Source organism: Melopsittacus undulatus, chromosome 1, assembly GCF_012275295.1.
Source record: "Melopsittacus undulatus isolate bMelUnd1 chromosome 1, bMelUnd1.mat.Z, whole genome shotgun sequence".
Taxonomy (NCBI): Eukaryota; Metazoa; Chordata; class Aves; order Psittaciformes; family Psittaculidae; genus Melopsittacus; species Melopsittacus undulatus.
This window is the reverse complement of record NC_047527.1, coordinates 143595485-143617601: the sequence shown is the minus strand read 5'-3', so window position 1 is coordinate 143617601 and position 22117 is coordinate 143595485. Positions and strand designations below refer to the sequence as shown.

The window sequence follows — 22117 nt, the reverse complement described above, 5'->3', positions numbered from 1 at the left end:
CCACAGGTCTGGCTGGATTGCCACTGTGTAGATTTACTGGAGGGCAGGTGAGGTTATCCAAAAGAAGAAAAAAATCTTCCCACTACCCTTTAAGCTATATCTTTAGATTAAATACCCACTTACATCATTTGCACAGCAGAATAGTAGGACAGAAGTGAAGAAAAGCTTGAAGCATGGCTCAAGATTGAAGGTGCAATAGACTCACTTTGTACTTCTCTGCTGGTAGAGATTCTTGTTTTACTTTCTCCTTGGTTTCTGTTTGGACTTGATCAAACCTCCACTTAAGTTAAACCAAGTTTCTTAATTGACTTGTGTGGAGCTTCTCAGCAGCAAACCTGCAAAGCAAAGAGTACAGATATTTATGTTTCCATTCTGCCAACAGAAAATTGTGTTTCTTTGCATAATACCCAGCGTTTGGAGAGGCCACCCTGAGGTGCAGCATCTCACCTTCCCTGTGACAAGATGCAGTTGCTAGTACAGCAATACTACCACTGAGCTCCCGAATGGCTGCTGGGTATTCTTCCTGGCCTTCAGCATTCAGGCTGTGTGATGAGCAGTAATTTGAGACCTCTCAAGTTCATCAAGCTCCTTTTTCCTATTTTTTCTCCCTTTTTACTGGTAGGGGACCTGAGAAAAAGCATCTGACGCCAGGCATTGTTTAGCAGCTTCAAATAGTGCAAAAGCAGCTGTAAAATTGCTTCAGATTACAAAATTACTTTGTAAAGCGGTTACAGTAATTGTGTGCACAAGAGGGAGGAGGTGACTTTGTGCCCCTTGTGCACAAGCACTCATGGGGCTGTTGAAATTCAGCAGGGTTCAGTCAAGCGGCTTTTCCTCCACATCACCCACCTGCTGCCAGTGCTGCCTCTGCGGATGATGTCCAGGTGAGTCATTTCCTCTCCTTTGTGCAGCCCCTGTCCCTGCTAGGAGAGCTGTCAGCTTCCTCTTCCTCTGCGAGGCAGACGCTGGTGAGAGCCCTCGGGATGCTGCTGCTCCTGCTCCTGGCCCTGGCTGCAGCCTGGTCTCGTAGGTTCCCCTTGTCTCCACAGCACACGGCAGTGGCAAGAGGCACCTGTATTGATGCCTGTGAGCAAACAGCAGGCTAAGAGTGTTTGTTCTCTTTCCTCCTTTCTAGATGGGCAAGCACAAGGGCTTCTGAGGCAGATGCGAGCATCCATTACCAGAGAGCGAACTACAACTGCACAGATCGAGTGTGTATTTGAGGGTGTGTCAAGGGATTTTTTCCGAGGTCTCTATGTACACTGGTACCGGCATCTACCTGCCAGACCTCCCGAATGGATTCTGTATATGCAAACAGGTCAAGCTCATTATGATAAAGATTCCTATAAGAACAAGTATTCTTCTTCGAAAAAAGGCCCTAACATCTGCACTTTCACCATCAGTAACATCAACCCCAATGATGAAGGCACCTACTACTGTGCCTACTGGCAGAACCACAGAACTAGCAAACCCCAGGTAGCCTGTACAGAAAGCTATACCCGGAGTGGCAGGCTTTCTGTCAAGTGCAGAGACCCACACCTGCACCTTCCTGCCTCTAAAGCATCCCAACAGGTTTATGCTGAGTATGTAAGTACAAATAAAGGACAAAGAGAAAAGCAAAGAAATGCAGAGTGCTGCAGCTCAGCTGGTATCATGTTCTGTGCTGGGGGAAAGGAGCTCTCCTGAGGGTGATGGTACTACAGCTGAACTGCAAAGTAACACAAATCAACTTTGCATAATACAGATACTTTCCTGAGGTACCAAAAATGTTACCAAAGCAGGCAGAGTGCTCTAGGAAAGGCTTCTGGGACAGCTTTAGGGTATTCAAGGGGAGAAGAACATCCTTGGGAAGAGCTGGGATGAACAACTTGCATTTCTATGTGCAGGTAAGTCTGAGAGGAATGTGCTGGATAGAATCATGTGGAAAGAAAATTATACATGATTTTTTCATGAAGAAAGCTTATTTTAGATGGACTTTTTTTAAGGTCCTTTCTACACTGTTACTGCTGTGGTTTCATTTGCCAGTAAATTCAACCCCCTCCATAGCATCGAGTTGAAGAACAAACATTGGATGTGCTGAATGAGTCATTTCCTCCTCCCAGCTGTTTGATGCTTTCTCCACTTGAAGGGCTTTAGAACCTTTTGTCTTTATTTCATTCCCAGGTTTAACCTGCTAAGGCAGCATGTTACTGCTTCCACTCTTCTTTGCAGCTTCATTTTGGTCCCGTAAGCCCTTTATTCCTCTCCCCCACCCTTCCCATGCGCGGAGAACACTCTCCTGGCTCCAAACTCCAGCAATTTCTTCCCCTCACACCATTTCTCTGCTTCTCCTTCCAGATGGAGACACATGGACAGTGCTGGTGCAGACCCCAAAGCTCCAAACGCAGATGCAGGGCACATCCACCAAAATTGTGTGCCAATTGCGAGCTGAAGTCATCATGCATTGGTACAAGCATCTTCCTGGACAGCCACCAACAAGGATACTGTATGTGCGGGGACAGGCAGCTACTTTTTATAACAGTGGTTTCAGGAGGAGATTTCAAGCTCAGACACATCCTAAGTATCATTATACTCTCACGATAAATAATTTGACTCCAAGGGATTCTGGTACTTACTACTGTGCATATTGGTATTTCAACGCATCACAGCATTAGTTGGGCGCAAAGATAAGCTGTACAAAAAGGTGCTTTGTGGTCTGAACTGCAAACTCTGAACTCTGCAAAAAATACTTGTCTATTCCAGCCCTCATGATTTTCTGCAGCAGGATATGCAAAGCAACAATAGCTTGTGACAACTGTTAAATATGTGATGGCAGCAATCCCCGAGATGCCCTGTGCAATGGCTGTTGACAGCAGCCCCGCTTTTGTTTTCCAGCCTTCCTTTCTCAGAAATGTTTTCATCCCATCTGAGCTTTGAAACTGAAATCCTGTGGGCACGCATTTCCTCCTGCACCCACAACCAAAGTCATGTCCCTGGGAGCAGCTGCCCTGCTCCCTGCAGACTGATGACCTCTGGCTGCTTTGGTGGAGGGCAGCACCAACATGGGGGCTCCCTGGTGCTTTGCTATCCCAGAGCTGGATGACTTAAGCTGGCTCAAGTCTTACAGGACCACAATCATCAGATTGACCAGCATTTCTCGTATTTACCTGAAAAGCAGACAGGACTACAGCCTTCTAACCAATGTTACCATTTACCAGCCTGGAGAGGGGAATCAGTAAACGTGCCCCATCCGCTTACACACGGACCTGTCACTGAAGAGCGCTCAAGAGTCACCTCCTCCTCCCACAGAAGACTGTCCCCATCTGGGCTCCCTTTCACCCTCCTCTGACTCTCAACAACAGAAGAGCCTGACAAGCAAACATGCTGCTGCTGGCAGCACTTGTGGCCACAGCCTCCTGGTCTTGTAAGTCCTTCTTCATTCCTTTATCTTTCCTCATAGGCACCCATGGCTGTGCTAACAGGCGTCTTCTCCACACCTCTGAATTCCAGCTAATGACACCATTTCTCCTCTCTTTCCTAGATGGATTTGCACAAGTATATCCAGTGCAGAGCCCGATATCCATTACCAAGTCCCAAAGAAGTGCACGAATGATATGTGAAATTAAAATTTCAGAGGCAATGTTTGAAGGCTTATCCATACACTGGTATCAGCAGAAAGAGGGTAGAGCTCCAGAGAGGATCCTGTACGTCTCAGAAGGGAAACCTGTAGTTGAAACTGGCTTTACAGCAAACAGGTACATGGTTGAAAAAGTTTCTAGCCAGAAACGATTTATTCTTACAATTAAAGATGTAATTCCAGATGACGCTGCTACTTACTACTGTGCTTACTGGGACACTCACCATGACAGAAACTCAAAGATCATCACAGCAAAAAGCCCTCAACAGCTGAACCACAGGTGTCACAAAATAAGGGGTTTATGGTTGCTCAAAGAATCACCATCAAAAGTACCACCAAAAGCAGTTCTACTGTGCATTTATAAAGTGCGATTTCACAGTTTCATGGCAAGGTTCACTCTATTACTTGCCTCATGGCTGAAACATGCAAAGGAAGATAAAGGTAAAATCAAGCTGAAAGGATTAATACGAGACCAAAGGCACAAAAGGGTAAGGGAGACAATAGGATTGACTTCATTTGCTGTATCAATTTATACTCGCACACACACACATGGATATATAAAGGTGCCTGTTAACAAGTCCCCTGGAGCTCACATCAGATGTCTTGGCATTTCTCAGCAAGTGAGGGCTGAGCCTCGAAGAGGTGGGGGGCTCAGCCCAGATCCCACCAACAGCTTTCAGTGATGGTCCTTCGGGTATCGCAAACTGAATTTGTGAGCCCCAAGGGGTGTCCCACTCAAAGGGAGATGCTGGTCACAGCCTGCTGCAGTCCAGGAGAACTCAAAGGAACTCACTTGGGATCACTGTTTATAGGGTGGAAGGATCCGAATTAGTCATTAGCAAATATCCATCGTGACCAGTAAGTAGCAACTAGGACGTTTTTCAAAACTCCAGTTGTACCGTTCCACTCTGGCTGTGGTCAAGGGAAGGAGCGTTCCAGGGCTCTCAGGGAATGACTGACTATCCCTGCCCTTGCTTCTCACCTTAGCCAGACAACAGGATTCCCTGTTACAATCAGCACCTCCCTCCTTAGTCATGCAGCATTCCTGGTATGAACAAGGGATGCTTCACTGCCTGACTCATTACACAAAGACCAAGGCCTGACAGGCATTCCTGAGATCATGGAGCAGCCCAGAGGATGAGGCTAGCAGGGAATGCATCACTACACCTGGTCTTCTCACTCCATCTGATATGAGCTGCTGACAGGCCAAATCTTTTTCTGCTACCCAAAGGGAGCAGCTAACCCCACACAGCTGTCCCTTCCAAAGTCTGGGTTGTCACTTGCACCCTGGTCTTCAAATACACATATCTTAAGGGCAAAGGAAGTGTTCAGTGCCTTAAGACTTAGTACATAAACAGTAGAAACCAACCTGCTTCTCTGGTACTGTTTCCACAGCCATGGCAGAAGCCTGGTGGCTCTTGAGGGGAGCAAACATTGCACTGATTTTCTAGTCCAGCCACTGCTCTCCCCTAGGAAATAGAAGTCATTAAAAGAAAGATAACATGCCTAAGAATTGTACCTTGGTTTTGTGAATTATATGCTTGCTACCACCTAGTATTGCCAAACACTTGCTTCTCTTGGCATGGATAAGCTGCCTGGCCTCAAGCACAGGCACTGGGGAAGCAGGGTATGCTCAGTGCCCACTGATGCCTTGGAATCATCAGCTGCCAAAAGCCAGAGGTTTTGACTGAGCAAGTGCACAGTGCAAAGGGAACAGTGAAGTTCCCATACCTTACCCATCCTCTCCCTTCCAGGTGCTCCTTTCTGCTCAAGTACGTCATCAAGTTCATTTGCAAGGTTGCAAGGACCTATTTAGTGGAAAGGAAGCATGTTTCCATGTTGCTGTTCCTGGAAATAGGTCAGTATGGGGTACTGGAGGTCTTCAAAGTCTTCACCCTGGCAAAGGAAATTGAAATAGCTTTGCCCTGAAGGTTCGTAAGATTTTAAGTAAAGGAAAAGGAGTGTTATTTTCACTTAAAACTTAGTAGCTGTCAGAGAAGGAAGATTTTCTGTTTATTCCTCCCAAGATCTGGAGGGGAGCATTTTTGTTCTTTTTTTGTTTTGAGCTGAATCATTCTCTTTTTTCCATCTTCTTGCTTATCACTGTTCATATTTCACTAGTATTGCATCTGAATCACCCAAAAAGTTGAAGACAGTTACCAAAAGTAGTACTAAAGAACTTTCCATAGTTAAGAACAACTTTTTATACTTATGGCTCATATGCAATGCATCCCTTCTAGCCACTGCCTCAAGGTGCATACTGAGAAATAAATCCACAAAGGTTTTCCTCTACCATTAAGCCTCTCCTTAATATTTACCTTTATTGTGGTACCCTGATACTCTCCTCACTTGGTTCATTGAAGTGTAACTCATTAAAGAATATTAGTCTGATGGGATGAAGAAATGACACAACAATTTCAAACATGTATTAGATTTCCAAATGGCTATAGGTTAGCTTTGTCCTCCTCATATGTGCAAGCCCAGATCATATCAGTGAGTTAGAAAAGCTGTCTGCAGTATGTAGTGTTTTGCTATTTTTCTTCTAATGAGACCTCCCTAATACTCACTGTCATGAACATAATCCCTACCAACTGCAGGTGATACGGTCTAAGGACATTGCAAAACACCACGGAAAGGAAGGAAACGCGCTGGTTGTCACCATTCTCTGTCTACATCATTCCTGCCATTCCTTTGTGGTTGCAGAATATGATGTTGCTGCCCAGGAGCTTTCAGAGGAGGTGAGTGCTTTTGTTATACCTAATTCAACAGAAAGACCTTCACCCTCAGTCTTGCTCCTCCCTCTAACCACACTTCTTAATGTTGTTTTGCAGTCAGTATACCACATGGGATCCCAGAAGAACTCAAACTCACAAACTAAGCATGCAGGCTCTTTGATCACCAGTAGTGGTGACTCTGATGTTATCTTGGGCTCTTTTATAAAGAAACCAGTACACAACAGAAAAGCCTCCTTCTCTCACTGGCTAGTATATGAAAAGTTGCCAGCGAGCAACCTGCAGCATATGGACACCTTTGTGAATCTTATGGTGCTGGATCTCCCTCCTTTTCCTCTGCTGAACTGTATTAAGACAACTGAAAATTAACTCCATCTACTAGTACCTGATGTCACTTACTTGTAGGTGAAAAGAAGTGTACTCATTGGGAAAGAGCAGGATCACCACCTGGAGATATGTTTTAACATGCAAAACCCTGTGCATCTATTTGTGTGTCTAAAACTGAAGAGAAACCTTCACCTAATGCTTAGGTGTTAAGCAGAAGGGTTATCTAACAGATTTGCAACAGTTTAGGAAAGATATTTGCTCCAAAGGGCATTAGATACCAGCCTGATAACCAGGTGTAAGCCTGAAATACCTGACAGCCTCCCAGCAGAAAAGGACCAAGGCTTCACACAATTTCCTGGAACTGATTGGGAAATAAACGGGACTTTCTTCAGCAATGGCACAGCAAGAGAGCACCTTAACTTATTGCAAAGCCAAAACACAGAGTGGAGCTGGTGGTTTAAGTACTTTGGCACGGGAACCAGACTGATCGTCTCTAGTAAGTACCATTATTATTGATCCGATTTTCACAGACGCATTCAGGTTCTCAGATAATTAAGCATGAAAGACAACAGAAAAACTAATTTCTGCCTGATAAATCAGGTTTTATTTGTGAGCTGTACATGATGCCCCAGTTGGGTGGGCTGATGGGCAATAAATACATTGACCTTCTGAATAGAGAGATCGCCTCTAGAACAATTACTGAATACTTGTTAAGGAATGGGGAATGGAAAAATGGTAAGGAAAAATGTAAATATTGGGATGCATGCATTCATTCTTTTTCTGGGAAAGAAAAGTGAACTTCTTTACTCTTGGAACAGCAAGTGAGAAATGCAAAATGTTTCTTATTGATAGAGGTGGTTCAGTCTAAGTTGGCTGGGAAGGAAAAACACCTGGAATGTCAGAAATACCTAATTCCTGGCCCTGCTCAACGTAACTGCTTTACTTTTGTATTTGTATTACTCTTGTGGTGAAGCTATGCAGTCAATAGGATAAATGCTGTTTTCAGTATAAAGCATATAGCAGTGCCTACAGTATGCTGCTCAGAAAGTAGCTGATATTATCGACACTATAATTAAGCCATGTCATAAAAAGCAGAAGAAATTTAAAATGTTATCTATGCCTCTGACCAAAAATGTTCTGTGCTGCAATTTCCAACTAAACTGTCCCCATGGAGAGGCAGCTGCTTTTGCTAAGTCAACAAAGTAACCACATAGAAAAAGCATGAACTTAGTTATGAGCATCAGTAAGCTTTCTTTAGAATATGGAATTTGCATTTGAAATATGGGCTTCAAAATGTGAGTTTGATGGAAGTTTAGTTAAGGTACTTTCACACAATATGTAATTCACAAAATAGGACACTTAGGAAAAAAAATGGTTATCTGTATATTTAAATCAACAAGTAGTAAACTTCCTTAATTTCCTATGGGAGTCACAATGTAGCCGTATTTCTTCTTAAAACAGCAAAAAGTTTCTTCAGAGAACACCTAAGAGGCTGGAGACAAGAACTCTTTGTTAGAGCAGCCCCAGAGCCCAACAGGATTAGAACATAGTTAAAAACTAAGCACTCACTACAAAAAAAAATCAAAGGATTTCTAAGAATGGCACTCTAGTCGATGCTGAAAATTAAGCTACTGCACTGGGCAAAATCTGTCCACAACCTCTAAATCAGAGAGACATTTCCTGCAGCCAGTGCAAGGGAAGTGCAGAGCAGGAGATATTGCTAAGCACTGTAAGACCGTGGGATGCCGATATCAAAGTATTTGGAAGTGGAACTAAGCTTATTGTTTCAAGTAAGTACAAAATGTGAGAATTAACTGCTTCTGAAATGCTTTTCAGTACAGTTAGATCCTGACTGCATGAAGTGCTTTGCTTTTTTAGCTCCTGCTAGTTTTAACCCTAGTGAATGCTTTTCAGGGTTTTCCTCTTGAACAGCATTTCCACATGCAAAACACAACATAATGGTTTTCTGTTTATGTATAGAATGGGTGAAACACAATAGCTATTGCAGCACAGATATGTAATTAACCCCAATCATTATTTTCTCTTTAAAACTTAAATATGGCAAAGACAGCTTTCAGAGAACTGAAAGATGGTTTTGTGTATAAACATGCATATTCAAACTTTGTGATATTTCTAATTCATTCTGACAGAAAAGCACCAAACCTTTGGGTTACTCAAATTCTTTGAAAAGCAAAACATTTTCCTCTAGGAGTATGTCTCTCTTCCCCCCAGCTTTACTGAAGGATTCAAGCCGGGAATTAAGCAGCTCTGAATTAAGCGCAAAAGAAGAAAACCCCTTCCCAATACAGATACAAAGAGAAATACACAATGGCTATTGCCAAAACCCTCATTTCATTAGGCTAATAAAAGTGAAATAACTTGTCTGTAATGATTTTTGTCATGTCCACAGCACTTTGGCTCTTCTTATTGCTTAAAAACGCGCACATGAAGAGGTGGTCCTTTTTTATGCCCTTCCTGTAGACTTTTATTTTAATGGGAAGTGGAGGACAAGAATCTTTTTCCCATTAAATGTGCTTTAAATTCCATAATCCTAGACTAAACAACTGCATAAACACAAAGCAGAAGAACTACTGCTACCAAATGGTCAAGCCTGGTTAGATATATAGAAATTTGTATTAGCATGTCAAGAAAAGGTTGGGTTTAATGATTTATGTCCAAAAGACTAAATAAATCATAACTATAGTTCAATAGAAATATCTGTATCAGGATAAGCTTTTTGTTTTTAGTGAAAATCCTCACCTTGTTAATCAGGTAGTTGTCATGCTTTCAGTATCTACAGTTTAAAGTCATTTTCACTCCAATTCTATAGGATTTTGTCTTTATGTGGCCAAGACTTCCAGCCAATTAATAGAGCAAAAAGGCTGTAGCTACCTTACTTACACAAGTAAGATCAGGCATTTCATCACAGCTTGTCTTTTCAGGGGTGACCATCCAACATTAAGTTACTCCTAAAGGAAAGAAATTGAGAAAACAAGGATTTAGGATAAGTGCTTAATTCAATTGAATCACCAACATATCTATACTTGAAAGAGCTAAGCTCCTGTCAACTTGCAGTGAACTTGTTTTTGTTCTTGTTGGTCCCCTTTAATTAGTTCTGATCAAAAGAAAGTTGCTCCAGACTGAATAATGCCGTTAACAGAAGAGCTAGGATTTGAGAGACAGGTTTGGCATTTGCATTTGGTGGAATAGATGAGGGGTTTGAAGCTTACAGCAGAATAGAAATACCAATAAAGAACATAAATTGGCAATACAGGATTATTCTGTAAGTATCTTCCTATGGAATTTCACAGAATCATAGCATAATTAGGGTTGGAAAGGACCTTAAGATCATCTAGTTCTAAACCCCCTGCCATGGGCAGGGACACCTCACAGTAAACCATGACACTGCTTACTCCAGTGCTTTACTGTGCTATTATACTGTGCTTTATACTGAAACTAGCATTTATCCTATCGATTGCATAGCTTCACCACAAGAGTAATATAAATGCAAAAGTAAAACTTTGTCCAACCTGGCCTTGAACACTGCCAGGGATGGAGCATTCACAACTTCCTTGGGAAATCCATTCCAGTGCCTCATCACCCTAACAGTATGGCTTTAAAATATCAAGGATTTCGTGGGCACAAAGATTAATTCAGTAGCTGATTCTTATAAGACAGTGTTCACAAACAGGTTTCAGTAGAAAATGTCAGGGGAAAACCTGGACCTTTGGAAATGTCATTAGTTTCAGTGTTGGCAGGATTTCATGTAAGGTGCATATAGTTTTCACTGGGGAGAAGCTAGAAGGCTCTGGGGAAAGACATGCACAGGAATGATGGAAGTTGATGCTTCTCTACAGTATACATAGAGGCACCTGTAATGTTTCCTTTGGCACTAACTGCAATAGTACTGTGTAGGCACGTACAGCAGGATTTGAGGTAAAATTGTCCCAATCCTGCATCCATTTAAAACCTGAAGGAAACATGCTATCTCAATCATTGCCCCAGGCAACGACACTCAGCTTGTTTTGATGTTTTTTTTAAACAAGTGATGGCACAGACTTGCTTGAAACTGAATTTAAAGTACTTATCACTAAAGGCTCTTTGGAAATAGCAGCATTAGCTGACATTGAATTCTATTTTTCTACAGTCATGTAGCCAAATGAATTCTTAATATTCATATTGTGGTTGTTAAATCTGGTCCTTGTCCAACCTAAATGTCCCAAGCAGTTTTTGTAAGAGGATGTACCAGTGTGTAATAATAAAGCATTTGGTTCTGGAACAAAGCTCATCATCTCCAGTAAGTATTTTCAAGGACTTATGTTTTAAGTTTTGTCATGGGAAAGCTTAGGAGAGAAGGTTGACAGCTCTTTAAAGTATCTGGGGAAGCTGCCGTTAGGTCAGGACTCTATTGTGCTATTATCAATGATAATACCTGATGTTGCTGGCAAGCAGGACAAGAACACTGTTTGTAACCTGAGTGTGCTGCGTGCTCTCGGCTCTCACGGGCTTGAAGGGGAGCAATGGAGCTTTAACTATCAGGCAAAAATTACTCAATTTTGTGGATTATTCAAGTAATGAAAAGTTCAGCTTAAGAACACATTGACCTTATTTATAAATCTTATCCATAGCTGCTTATGGAGAAACTGTAGAGGAGTTTCATTAAGAAAACTTCATAAATGATCTACAAAAGCATATGTTTTGAACCCAATTCATTAATAGCTCATTGATTACAAACCTAACTCCAGAATTTTCTTTGCACTATGTTTTGAGACTTCCTGCACTACTATAACAGAGAAAAAAAACCCCAGATTTTAGCTTAAAAAATATCTATGTGTGTGCATATATTATTTTAAAATAATAAGAGACCTACATACACCTTTTAAAACCTGCTTAGAAAACTGTTTAAAAACTAACCTGCAAATTTCTTGGAAGTTTAACTAAAGTAAAAAAGATGGTGGAGCAGAAATGCATTACTTTAAAATTCTTCAGAATCAGACTATTTGCCCAGAATAAAGCTACAACAGTGTACACTGTCTTGTGGACCTGACAACTTTATAGATCAACCTGAAAATACATAAAAATCTACAGCCAGTTCTACAAGGTTTCATTCTTTTTTCCCCATAGACATACCTACAGTTATTTTTTCATAGAATCATAGAATAGTTAGGATTGGAAAGGACCTCAAGATCATCTAGTTCCAACCCCCCTGCCATGGGCAGGGACACCTCACACTAAACCATATCACCCAAGGCTTCATCCAACCTGGTCTTGAACACTGCCATACATGTATATATGCAAAACTTAATTTATCCAGTTCTCTGCTGTCTTCTGTTTGCCTGTGTGTGTGTACATGGGACTCTTCCATGCATGCACACACTTGCAGTTATTCAGGACATATGCTTCCTCGGGACTGTGATATGATTGAAATGTTTCATTTAGGCTAGGCACCTTTTTACCATACTTTTCAAATCTACTGTAGTATTAAAGAGCAGGTTTAGTCTATCATAGTCTTCCTCTACCAGATGTGCTGCTTGACAAGAAGCACGAACAAAGCAGTCTAGACACTGGTGTTCACTAAACAATTTAGGACTTAAATAGTGTTTCTCCATGCACATGGCACGTATCAAAACTCTCCAGATCAAATACCCTCCACACTCTGGAAGACTCTATATTGTCTAAATATAAGTTTAGATTATTTGAATTGAGTCTTGGTTTTGGAGTTTAATTTTCTGTATCATATTCATAAAAGCTGCTATCTGTTTTAATTCTCTATAAAATAACTCATTTAAAAATAAGGCTAAAAGTCATACTTTCTATTTCCAATTATTCTAAATAGTACTGTAACTGGATTTGACTGAAAATTAAAACTTACCTTTTGGGTCAACTGAAATAATATTTACTATAAACTATGTTTGAATGCCAGGTTCCTTCAGCTCACCACTTTTTTATTTCAAGGATGGAAGGGGCTGTAATTCATCCATCTTATTACCTAAAACTCCTTTCATACATAAGACATTTCTATTTCCATCCTAGATGTCTAATAACAAATTAGGGAGCCAGAACATTTGTCAAGAAGACTTTCAGGTTGCTGCTCTTTAAAAACTGTATTTTGTGGTGGCATATTTGTTTACTGTACTCTACTGATCTTCTAGTTCTCTACTGTGTTATTTCTTTTCCTCCACTAACCAACCCAGGCAAAGGACATTCTCCACCAGCAAACTCTGAAATCCTGAAGAAGGAACATGAAAATCAGATAACTTATGTTTGCCTTGTTGAGAAATTCTACCCAGAAGTGATTCGGGTGACTTGGACCGATGAAAATAACGAGGAGGTAACAGACAGTGTAGTAAAAGGAGACACCTGGAAGGCCACAGAAAATGAGGAATACTCAATTGGCAGCTGGCTAACTGTACCAGTGAAAAACAAAGACAAAAAATATTACTGCAAATACGAGCATGAAAGCCAAGATCGTTCACTGCCGACACGAGGTATATACAAAATATTAAGAGTTATATACTAAAGATTATACGTTAAAGTTAGATACTAAGATGTTATGTTCAAAGTTTCATTCCATAGATTATTATAGATATCACTTTTTCTTTGCAATAAAAAGTATAGAAATAATGCTTTCTATTACTGTTCCTGAAAGCATCTGTGCTCATTTGCACAGCAATCATTAAAATACACAGTTTTCCTATGAAAAGCAACCCAGCCTGTGCTACGCTTCCCATGGGAATGTCCCTCTGCAATAGGAAAAGAGCAGTTTTTGAACCTCGTCAAGTGTAAACTAGCATAGCTCCAAAAGCTCTGCATTGAGCTGTGTCAGCTACTTCCCTGTCTACAGAAGTCTGAAAACAGTATCATGTCCCTGTTCAACCCATGACTGAGAGACTATTTTCCTGACATTAGCCACAGCTATAAAAAAACTAAGAGTTAAACCCAAGGTTGCTGGGGATGTAGAATGAAGTTTAAATGTTTTACTTACTCAACGTCCAGCAGTGGTGAAGTAATAGCCATGTTCAAAAATAAGATGTCTCATTTAACTGAGGGAAGATTATGCAAAGCAGAATCTGAAAGACAATGCTATTTTAAAGAAAAAAGTAACCTATAATCAATGCAAACTGTATAAATCATGGTAATATCTTTTAAAAAGCTGCTTATGTTGGTTTAAATTAATCTTTTCTCAGTACCTACCTTTGTTCAACTTCCTATAAATTCATGTAACTCCAATGAGGGAGAGCATGGCCATGATAACCATCAAAATATCTTCTGACAAAAATATGCTTTAAGCTTATTTTGATGAAGGATGTATTTATATGTAATGTAATGTAATGAGATGTAATGCAGATGCCTTTAAGCCCATGTATCAATGCATACAAACCCCATAACCAAGAACAAACACAGATTTGCTGCTTCGAGAACAGAAAGGGTTTATTTTCGAGAACAAGCACCACCAAAATAGCAAATTCCCAATAAGGGAACCTTGGATCATGCTCTCCTCAAGATGATTCCTTACTGTAGAGAAGCCATTAAAAAACAGACTAATTGAGGTCCCTTCCAACGTAAATTATTCTGCATTTGTAACAACAGTACATTGTGAAGGCAGACTCTAGCCACTTCAGTGACAAGATCAGGTGGATTCAGTTCTAAAGAGACTCTGCAAAGGAACAGCTTAAGGGACACATTACTGAAAGGGCAAACTTCCCACATATGGTAACAAATACCCAAATCACTTCTCTACACGTATTACCTTCCCTTCAAATTCTCGGTGCATGTGAATCCTACTCATGAACATCTGCTCTGCAGACAGATCTTAACCATCTCTTTCGCTGTTTAAAACTTACAATTTCACTGTTAATATACATGTTACTGCCTCTTTTTTCTTTATTTCTCAAATTCATGTTTGTCAAAAGTAAGGAAAAGCCTAATTGTGGCATTTAAAATCTCTTTCCACAGAGAAAGATATAGACTATTCTACAAGGACTGGTACTCAGGAAGAGGACTGCAACACATCTGGAAACAGCACAGTTTTTTATAGAGGTAACTAAAATATATTAAAATGTGGGAAAGCAACGCACAGCACGGAAGTCAGATATTGCTGTATTTGCTCAGAACCTCACGAAAAGGATCTTTCTAAATAGCATACAGGCAATCTTTTAAGTCGGGGTTTGCAAAATGAAAGCACTTCAGTGCTACTCTGAATTAACTTCTGTTGTGGATTACAAGAATGGGCTCTCCTACTTTTATTAGATAGCTTTATTAGGATGCAAAGATACTGTCCAGCTACTAGATTATTAGCCCACATTATGTGTTGATCCTTTAACATCTATCTGAAGCAGTTAAAAGTTCAATGCTTCAGCTGATGTTTCATCAGCCCAGCAACTGCCCAGCACTTTGGACAAAGAAATTTTCTTTTAGCTTAAACAGGGATTCAGGAAGAATTGTTAGTCCTTGTATTCAAAAAAATCCAAGACAAAAGGATTCAAGCAAACATGGTGCTACCAATAATCAGTGTTGGAAGCACTAGAATTATGTTCTTGTCTTCACAGGGAATAATAATCCAGCAGCACTGAGAGGAAGTCTCGTGCTAAGAAACCCACTCAGTCCAGAGCTTATTAGTGCAAACCTACTCAAAGGACAGTCAGATATTTTATGTGTTCTCAGACTGTCCACTGGCAGTAAACAGACTACAGACCCAGGTCTACCCATCTTTTAGGAGGTTGTAGAATAGTGACATTAAACAAGGCTTTCCTGTCTTATGTTTGTTACAGATCACATTATACACAGGACGGCGTATTTAGTGTACATCGTCCTTCTTTTGAAGAGCTCCATGTACTATCTCATCGTACTCTTCTTGATCTACAGAATGTGGGCTGTCACCAAGCACCAAGGAAAGAAAGCGTAAATGCTTGTTTAGGAAAGGCTAACAAAATAGTCTTCAATTTGCTTTGCTATATATTTATCCATATAGATTTAACAACAAAAGCCCCTCCATAAGCTTATGGTATTAGTGCACAAGGCTTGTTTTGCTTTACTGCTTCTGACTTTATATCAGTCTGGCTTTCCTAATCTTTGAGTCTTGAACTGAGGGTGGGCAATAGGACTAAGGTTACATACCTAGGATTTTAATCCAAAGTCTGTCTTGCAAAATGAAGCAGGTACTCAATGTTAACAGTGGTTATGAATACACAAGTTTAGAGGTGTAACTGGGCTTTTGATATATAAAGCAGAGATGCATTTTGTTACCAAGTTTAAGGCTTAATTAAGGAGTATTCCTGTTTGTAAATTCACAGATGTTGCTCATTTTTACTTTCAATAACCTGCTGCAACTCTCATGTATCCACCAAATCAGGACTTAAATATTCTGAAGCAATGTGTGCTTTCAGACTCAAACACGATTTCAAAAAGTGAACACAGTAATTTTGACTGAAGAAGTTAGATGAGCATAAAGCAATTCTGAGGTGCAGACATACAGAAATGGGAGAAATCCACCAGGCCATGCACCAGTCTGTGACACGGACTGAAAAGCTGAACTTTAAAGAAAGAAAACAACCGTAATGATCATGAACATCACCTGGTTTTAAGATACCTTTGTAAGTTGAGCAAGCCCTTAAATCTCCAGCTTTGACAGATAATTTTCACAATAGCAGAAAGATTCTCAGATATTGGACTTTGAACTCTTCAGCTCCAAGTTCCACAAATCAGCTCTTTTCAAATTTCTGTGGAAAAAAATAGAAGTAGACACATTGGAGTAAAGCATTTGCTCAGTTTGGGGCAAAACACTGCCGTAAGTTTGGAGATAAGCGGTTGCAGCATTTACACTCACTGTATCTGTAACGATGTAGAAGGCAACAAAAGCTTTCCTCTGGGTGCATTTGTGAGACGTGTGTTTCTTCTCCAGTGTTTCCAGAACAGGTACCAATATGGCTAGAAAATTTGGTTTGTTTCTCTGCTTGTATAAATTCCTCAGGAAAACAAAGAGCCTTAAACCCATCAGTTTTCTGCTTTTCAAGGTATTAAACAGGAATGCTCCTACACAGAACAATAAAAGCTAGCTCATAACATCTTTTCTGTTGAAGGGCTAGGCCAAGGGGGTACTGCAGCGCTGTTACAACAGGAATTCTAGCACTCACACCATTGCAAGGGAAGAACGTAAGTCAGGCGCAGTTATAACAACCACAGCTATTTTACTAACACTGTATCTTACAAGTTATTTTACAATCTGCATATTGAAGTCAATGAAACTAAGAAAGATGTGATTCTTAATCTTCAGACTCTCTGAAAAACAATGAATACCCTATGCTATTATTTGTTAAGGCTCTGTTCCAACCAAAGTGAAATAAAATAGGTACAAAGGTATTTTTAGAATGCAGTTACTGGAGATTTCAGTAGCATCATTGATATCACTGTCCTCATCTTTCCTATCTTCATCCCTGCATCAATACATTGATTGTATTAATGAACCAAGATCTCTTTCACTTAGAATGATCCCCAAATAAACTTGTGTCTCGCACATGAAACTGAAAGTTGTCCATACAGCAAAGAAAAAGAGAGAGAAAACACAGCTTTTTGCACAAAACCTCCTGCCTATAAGCAACCACGCTGAGCACAGCTATCACCTCACAGATTCTCAAGTACAGCTTGCAGGTTTTACATCTGCAACAGCTTCCATGTCCCTGAAGTTTATTTATACAGATACATACTGTTCATACTTAGTTTTTAATTTTTATTTAGGCTGAATAAGAGGACAAGTGGGTGTTTAAGGTTTCTGGCTGCTGGGGCATTTGTTTGCAGGAAGGTTTGGTTATTTAGTGGAAAACCCCAGTAAGCTGAACCAGTCACAACTGGTTCAGAGGAGGTGGGCTGTGATGAGAGTGGGTGATAAGCTGAGGACAGTTAGACCACAGCATGCTTCTAAACCATTTCCTCCTAATGCAAATACAAAGTGACAAAACCCACATGCTTAAGTGATATGTCAATAACACAGGAAAACTCACTGGTTGCTACACATTTTGGTTTAACTGCATGCTTGTGATATATGTATATGTAGGGACTATCTCTGCCACAAAATGTCTGCAGGTCTTGCCACCATTGAGTTGAATGTTATGTATCAAGTGCAAACTTCTTTTGTCAGGACTTTGACACATGAAAGCCATGTCTTCTGAATTACATGTTTTACCACAACTGATTTTCAGTGATTTTAAGCTTCTACCAGAGTGGGTATTACAGCTGCTCTACTCCAATTACAGAGCTAAAGAATTCATGCAAATACTACAAAAATAGTAACAGGCAATCTGGTGCTTCCAATAAAAAGAAGACAGAATGGGGTCAACTTTTGCCACGAAAGCAAAAAGGAGTAATCAGGACAAATTAATTTATATGTGGAAAGGGATTTGCAATGAATTCTTTATCTTGCTAGAATAATTTTGTGTCCTGTACTGTACAACAGCTGACATGCTTGAGAATATTGACTTCTCAGCTATCAAAATAACCAGAGCTGATATGGAAAACTACCTGGGGCTTCCTCTCACATGTAGTTGTAAATGAGTAAGATTTGCATAGCAATTATAGCAGCTTACTAACAGCTAACCTCTGTTGATACTAGGTAGCCACACTAAGAAATTTGAGAGATGCAAATAGGGAACTACTCAGCTTGAGATTTGGAATCTGCTGTGGCATCAGCAATACTTGGAAAGTGCTGAGGAAATAAAAAAGTCTCAGAGGAATAACTGGAAAATTAGTTCCTCTGAACCTAGATATTGACCTGTCTATGGAAGGAGATCAAATAGCAACAAGTAATTGACAAGGTTTTACCTAGTGAGTCCAAAGAGTCATTAAACATAGTTATACCACAGGTAAGTTTCTACTTCCCTGTGTTTTTTATTACCAGTTTCTCAATAAGGAACACAAAACAACACATTCCAGTAATTGCCCAGTTCTTGGAAGGTTAACATTAGGAACTACTGAATATATCTTGAACAAGTATTTTCATACCACCTGGGAGGCAACCTAATACACATATGTCAATAAGATACATCTCTGTGAGATATGACAGCACATGGGAACTGTTCCATTTCTTTTCTAGTGAATAAACTCTCCTGTCAGCAGCTCCACCATTTGCCATTGTGGCAAGTGAGCTACAGACTCTGTTGCCACAGATTCCAAATCCCAACAGCTTCTCCTAGAGATTTTCTTTAACAGAAGTCAGGATGAATGAAGACTGGAATGGGTTGCCCAGGGAGGTTGTGAATGCTCCATCCCTAGCAGTGTTCAAGGCCGGGAGTGGGAAGGAGAGGGGGGGGAAGGGGAACAGAGGGGGAACTGTGCAGATTTAGTTTAAACCGTTTTTATCTCAATCCGTGGGGGCTACATTCTTTAGATTCTTCTTCCTAACTCTCCGGGAGTAGGGAGACTTGATTTAACCCGCAACAGTTGGAGAAAGCCTTAGGTGACATGGTTTAGTGTGAGATGTCCCTGCCCATGGCAGGGGGGTTGGAACTTGATGATCTTAAGGTCCTTTCCAACCCTAACTATTCTGTGATTCTATGAGAACCATTGAAAATGGGGAGGCTCAGAAGAGAAGGCCACCTACTGTTCACAATGAGCACTAGAAGAGTTCAAATCAGAAACTTCAGCTTCTCAGGATGATTTCATATCTCCCCCAGCTGCAGCTCTGCTGTCTGTGGGAAAATGAATGCACTGGGCAAGATAATCCTGTGAAGGATTAATGAAGTCATTCCCAGAAGTCATTCCATTTTTGGGGAATGACTTCATTAAATAAAGTCATTCCCAAAAAATGAGGAAATCACCTCTCATATTCAACCAAAACACACTACAAAAAGATACAGGTCTCTACTGTGACAGAGTGCTCAAAAGCTCTCAGAACTGTTAGGTGGTGACAGGGCAACATGCCCAGAGAGAGCTCCTGTGGGAGCCACTGCATTGCATGAAGGTGGCTTGATCAATTAGTCATTTCCGAGATACTTTTCCTTTCCCTTTTCTCTCCCTTTCTTTTCCTGGGATAGCCCAACTGCCGATTTTTCTGAGACTCAAACTGTAAAATAACAATAGGAATAAACTGTCTCCAGGCTAGTTTTGTACATGCCACTAGTGGGATGATTACTCAGCAACTGAGACTTAATACCTAGTCCCTTTACATTTAATGTGAAGTTTCTAACCATTTTCACACAATCTAATGTAATTTTATTTCTCATACCCATAAAAGGTGGTTTAATCAACACTGTTTGCTTGACAGCTGGGGCAGATGAGCAGAAAGAAGGGGCACAAGCTGTTACTGAGGCTCAAGCAGCAGCTCTCTGCTGTCATTCATGACCTGCATTCCTGAAACCCAAGTTTTTCCTCTCCTTAGTGTCTCCTGTGTCAAAACCAGACTTTAATCTGCAGTGAGTGCACTGGCACAATGCAGCATTATACTCTTGTTCTGATGCTTCATCACTCCTAGATGGAGCTCTAAGTCACTTCTTATGCCAAGACAGTAGAAAGTTTCTTATTGTTTTGTTGAGTTTTAACTCCTCTTGAGAAAGCTTGTAACATCTCTCTTAAATATGCTCCAGTTCCTTGTAGGTACAGAGCATACCTGCTCACCTTCATTTAAGTTTGGAAAATAAATGTTAGCTCACTTGCCAAGGGTGTAAACACCCTCTGTTTTGCACCAAGTGGTGCAAGTCCATTACAATGGACTGAGAGGCAATCAGGCTCAGTAAGCTATCTTTTCAAATGTTATTTACTAGAGCAACACTATGAGTAGAGAATATTATAAATGATCTTACATCCTTTGAGACGGTGGGAACTCTGGGTGTGATAGCTTTGAACAGGCCTCCCATCCACATGCAGCATGCTGGACAGACCCTGTTAATAGAGATTCTTCCATTCTGGTTATTTGAGCTAGAAATTCCTTACAAGAGAACAGCTCTATTCATAAAGGATGCTCAGAGAAAAACTTCTTCCTATATTTTCAGACAGAGAAAGCCACACAGGTAGCATAACTACTTCCAATCCTTGATCCACATGAAATTTACCGTCCCTGAAGATATTAGAGATTGCATTAAGAACATAGGGGCTTCTCAAGCCTTAAGTACAAGGTGCAACAGGACATGGTATGTTCAAGATCATTATCTCCTCAAATACAGGATCTTCTGCAGGGTTCCCACTCCCAAAGCACCAGTGTCCTCCTGACATAAAAAAGCAACTATACCATTAACAAGCTCTTAATGAAGTGTATGTACACAGGGCAGCCAGCTTAAGGTTGCTCAGACCATTCCAGCATCTCCCGCCTTTCCTTTATCCACACCACATCCTGCAACATATCTTCAACACAGTGTTAGTGCATTTTTAAGCACCTGTAGCTAGTGTGTGTCTTAAACTATTCATAGCATTTTTTCAGTGACTTTTCACAAGCTACACTGAGAATAAATTCCACAGATATGCCAGTGTAATGGAGAATGTTTCTTACACAGAGCTTACACGACTGTGATTGACAAGTGAGGCTGCCTTTCTTGCAACCCATCTGGGATTTTTCTAAGATGAGAAATAACAAACATTATTTCTCCCAGAAGAGTTCAAATAGAATCACCTCTGCTACAAAGTCACCTTATGCCTTACACACAAAAGCTGTCTCCTTAAAAGCAAGTCACTCCTTGGACTAAGGAAAACAAGAGAACCTTTTACCTGTGTCCCTAGTATCAGATGTGCAAAATGTGACAGTATTTGTAGGAGATATTTTCAGCCACCATGAACCGCCACAGTGTTAAGAATGACAGGACACCTCACTGATAATGAAAACATTTCTCCTTTATTTCAAGAGAGTCTTTTTTTCTGCTGGAAAATTGGAGCTGTCAGATAATACTCATCTGCAAACACATCTCCTCTATGATTCCTGCAAAAATAATGCAGCAAAACTAAGTTTGGATTGTATTTCATCCACTCCCTCCACTATTTACAACAATTCAACTCCCAACTACCACATTTGATCCTGCTCTGAACTCTTTTGTACTGCTAATACCAGACCCTTCTTCAAAGGCCATATTGGAACTTTCTGCCCCAAATAACTCCTGCTTTTTAAGACCATAGCACTTCACTGCATTAAGCTGAGTAGGACACACACACACACAGTTCCTGGGATCAAATTGCCTGCATTTCAGAGGTAGCCTTTCATGTGCTGAGTGAACAACTGCATCCCAATGCTCAAGCAGAAGCATGCCATGCAGTTAACACTCTGAAGACATTGACAAGAAGGCATGAAAGATTCCCCTGCTCAAAGGGACAACAACACAGTATAGTGTGGTTTTAAGCAGTTTTTCACACAGTACCCAGCTTCAGTTACCTCTTTTGCTGACAAAACAAGTGGTTGCATAAATGGGCACTGTACTATCAGGTTTCCAGCACCATTTCATGTGCATTTCTAAAGAAAAGCTAGCTTGAA

At 40.6% G+C, this 22117-nt stretch overlaps 1 protein-coding gene across 1 annotated transcript; it reads left to right on the top strand.

Moving 5' to 3' along the window:
- The first annotated feature begins 983 nt into the window (after window positions 1-983).
- TARP (TCR gamma alternate reading frame protein) lies at window positions 984-15580 on the top strand. The gene is made up of 9 exons (XM_005146999.3): window positions 984-1026; window positions 1136-1483; window positions 2338-2485; window positions 3351-3403; window positions 3521-3842; window positions 8428-8465; window positions 12870-13163; window positions 14644-14715; window positions 15447-15580. Exons 1-9 carry the CDS (start codon window positions 984-986, stop codon window positions 15578-15580), a joined length of 1452 nt encoding a protein of 483 aa, XP_005147056.3.
- The last annotated feature ends 6537 nt before the right edge of the window (window positions 15581-22117 follow it).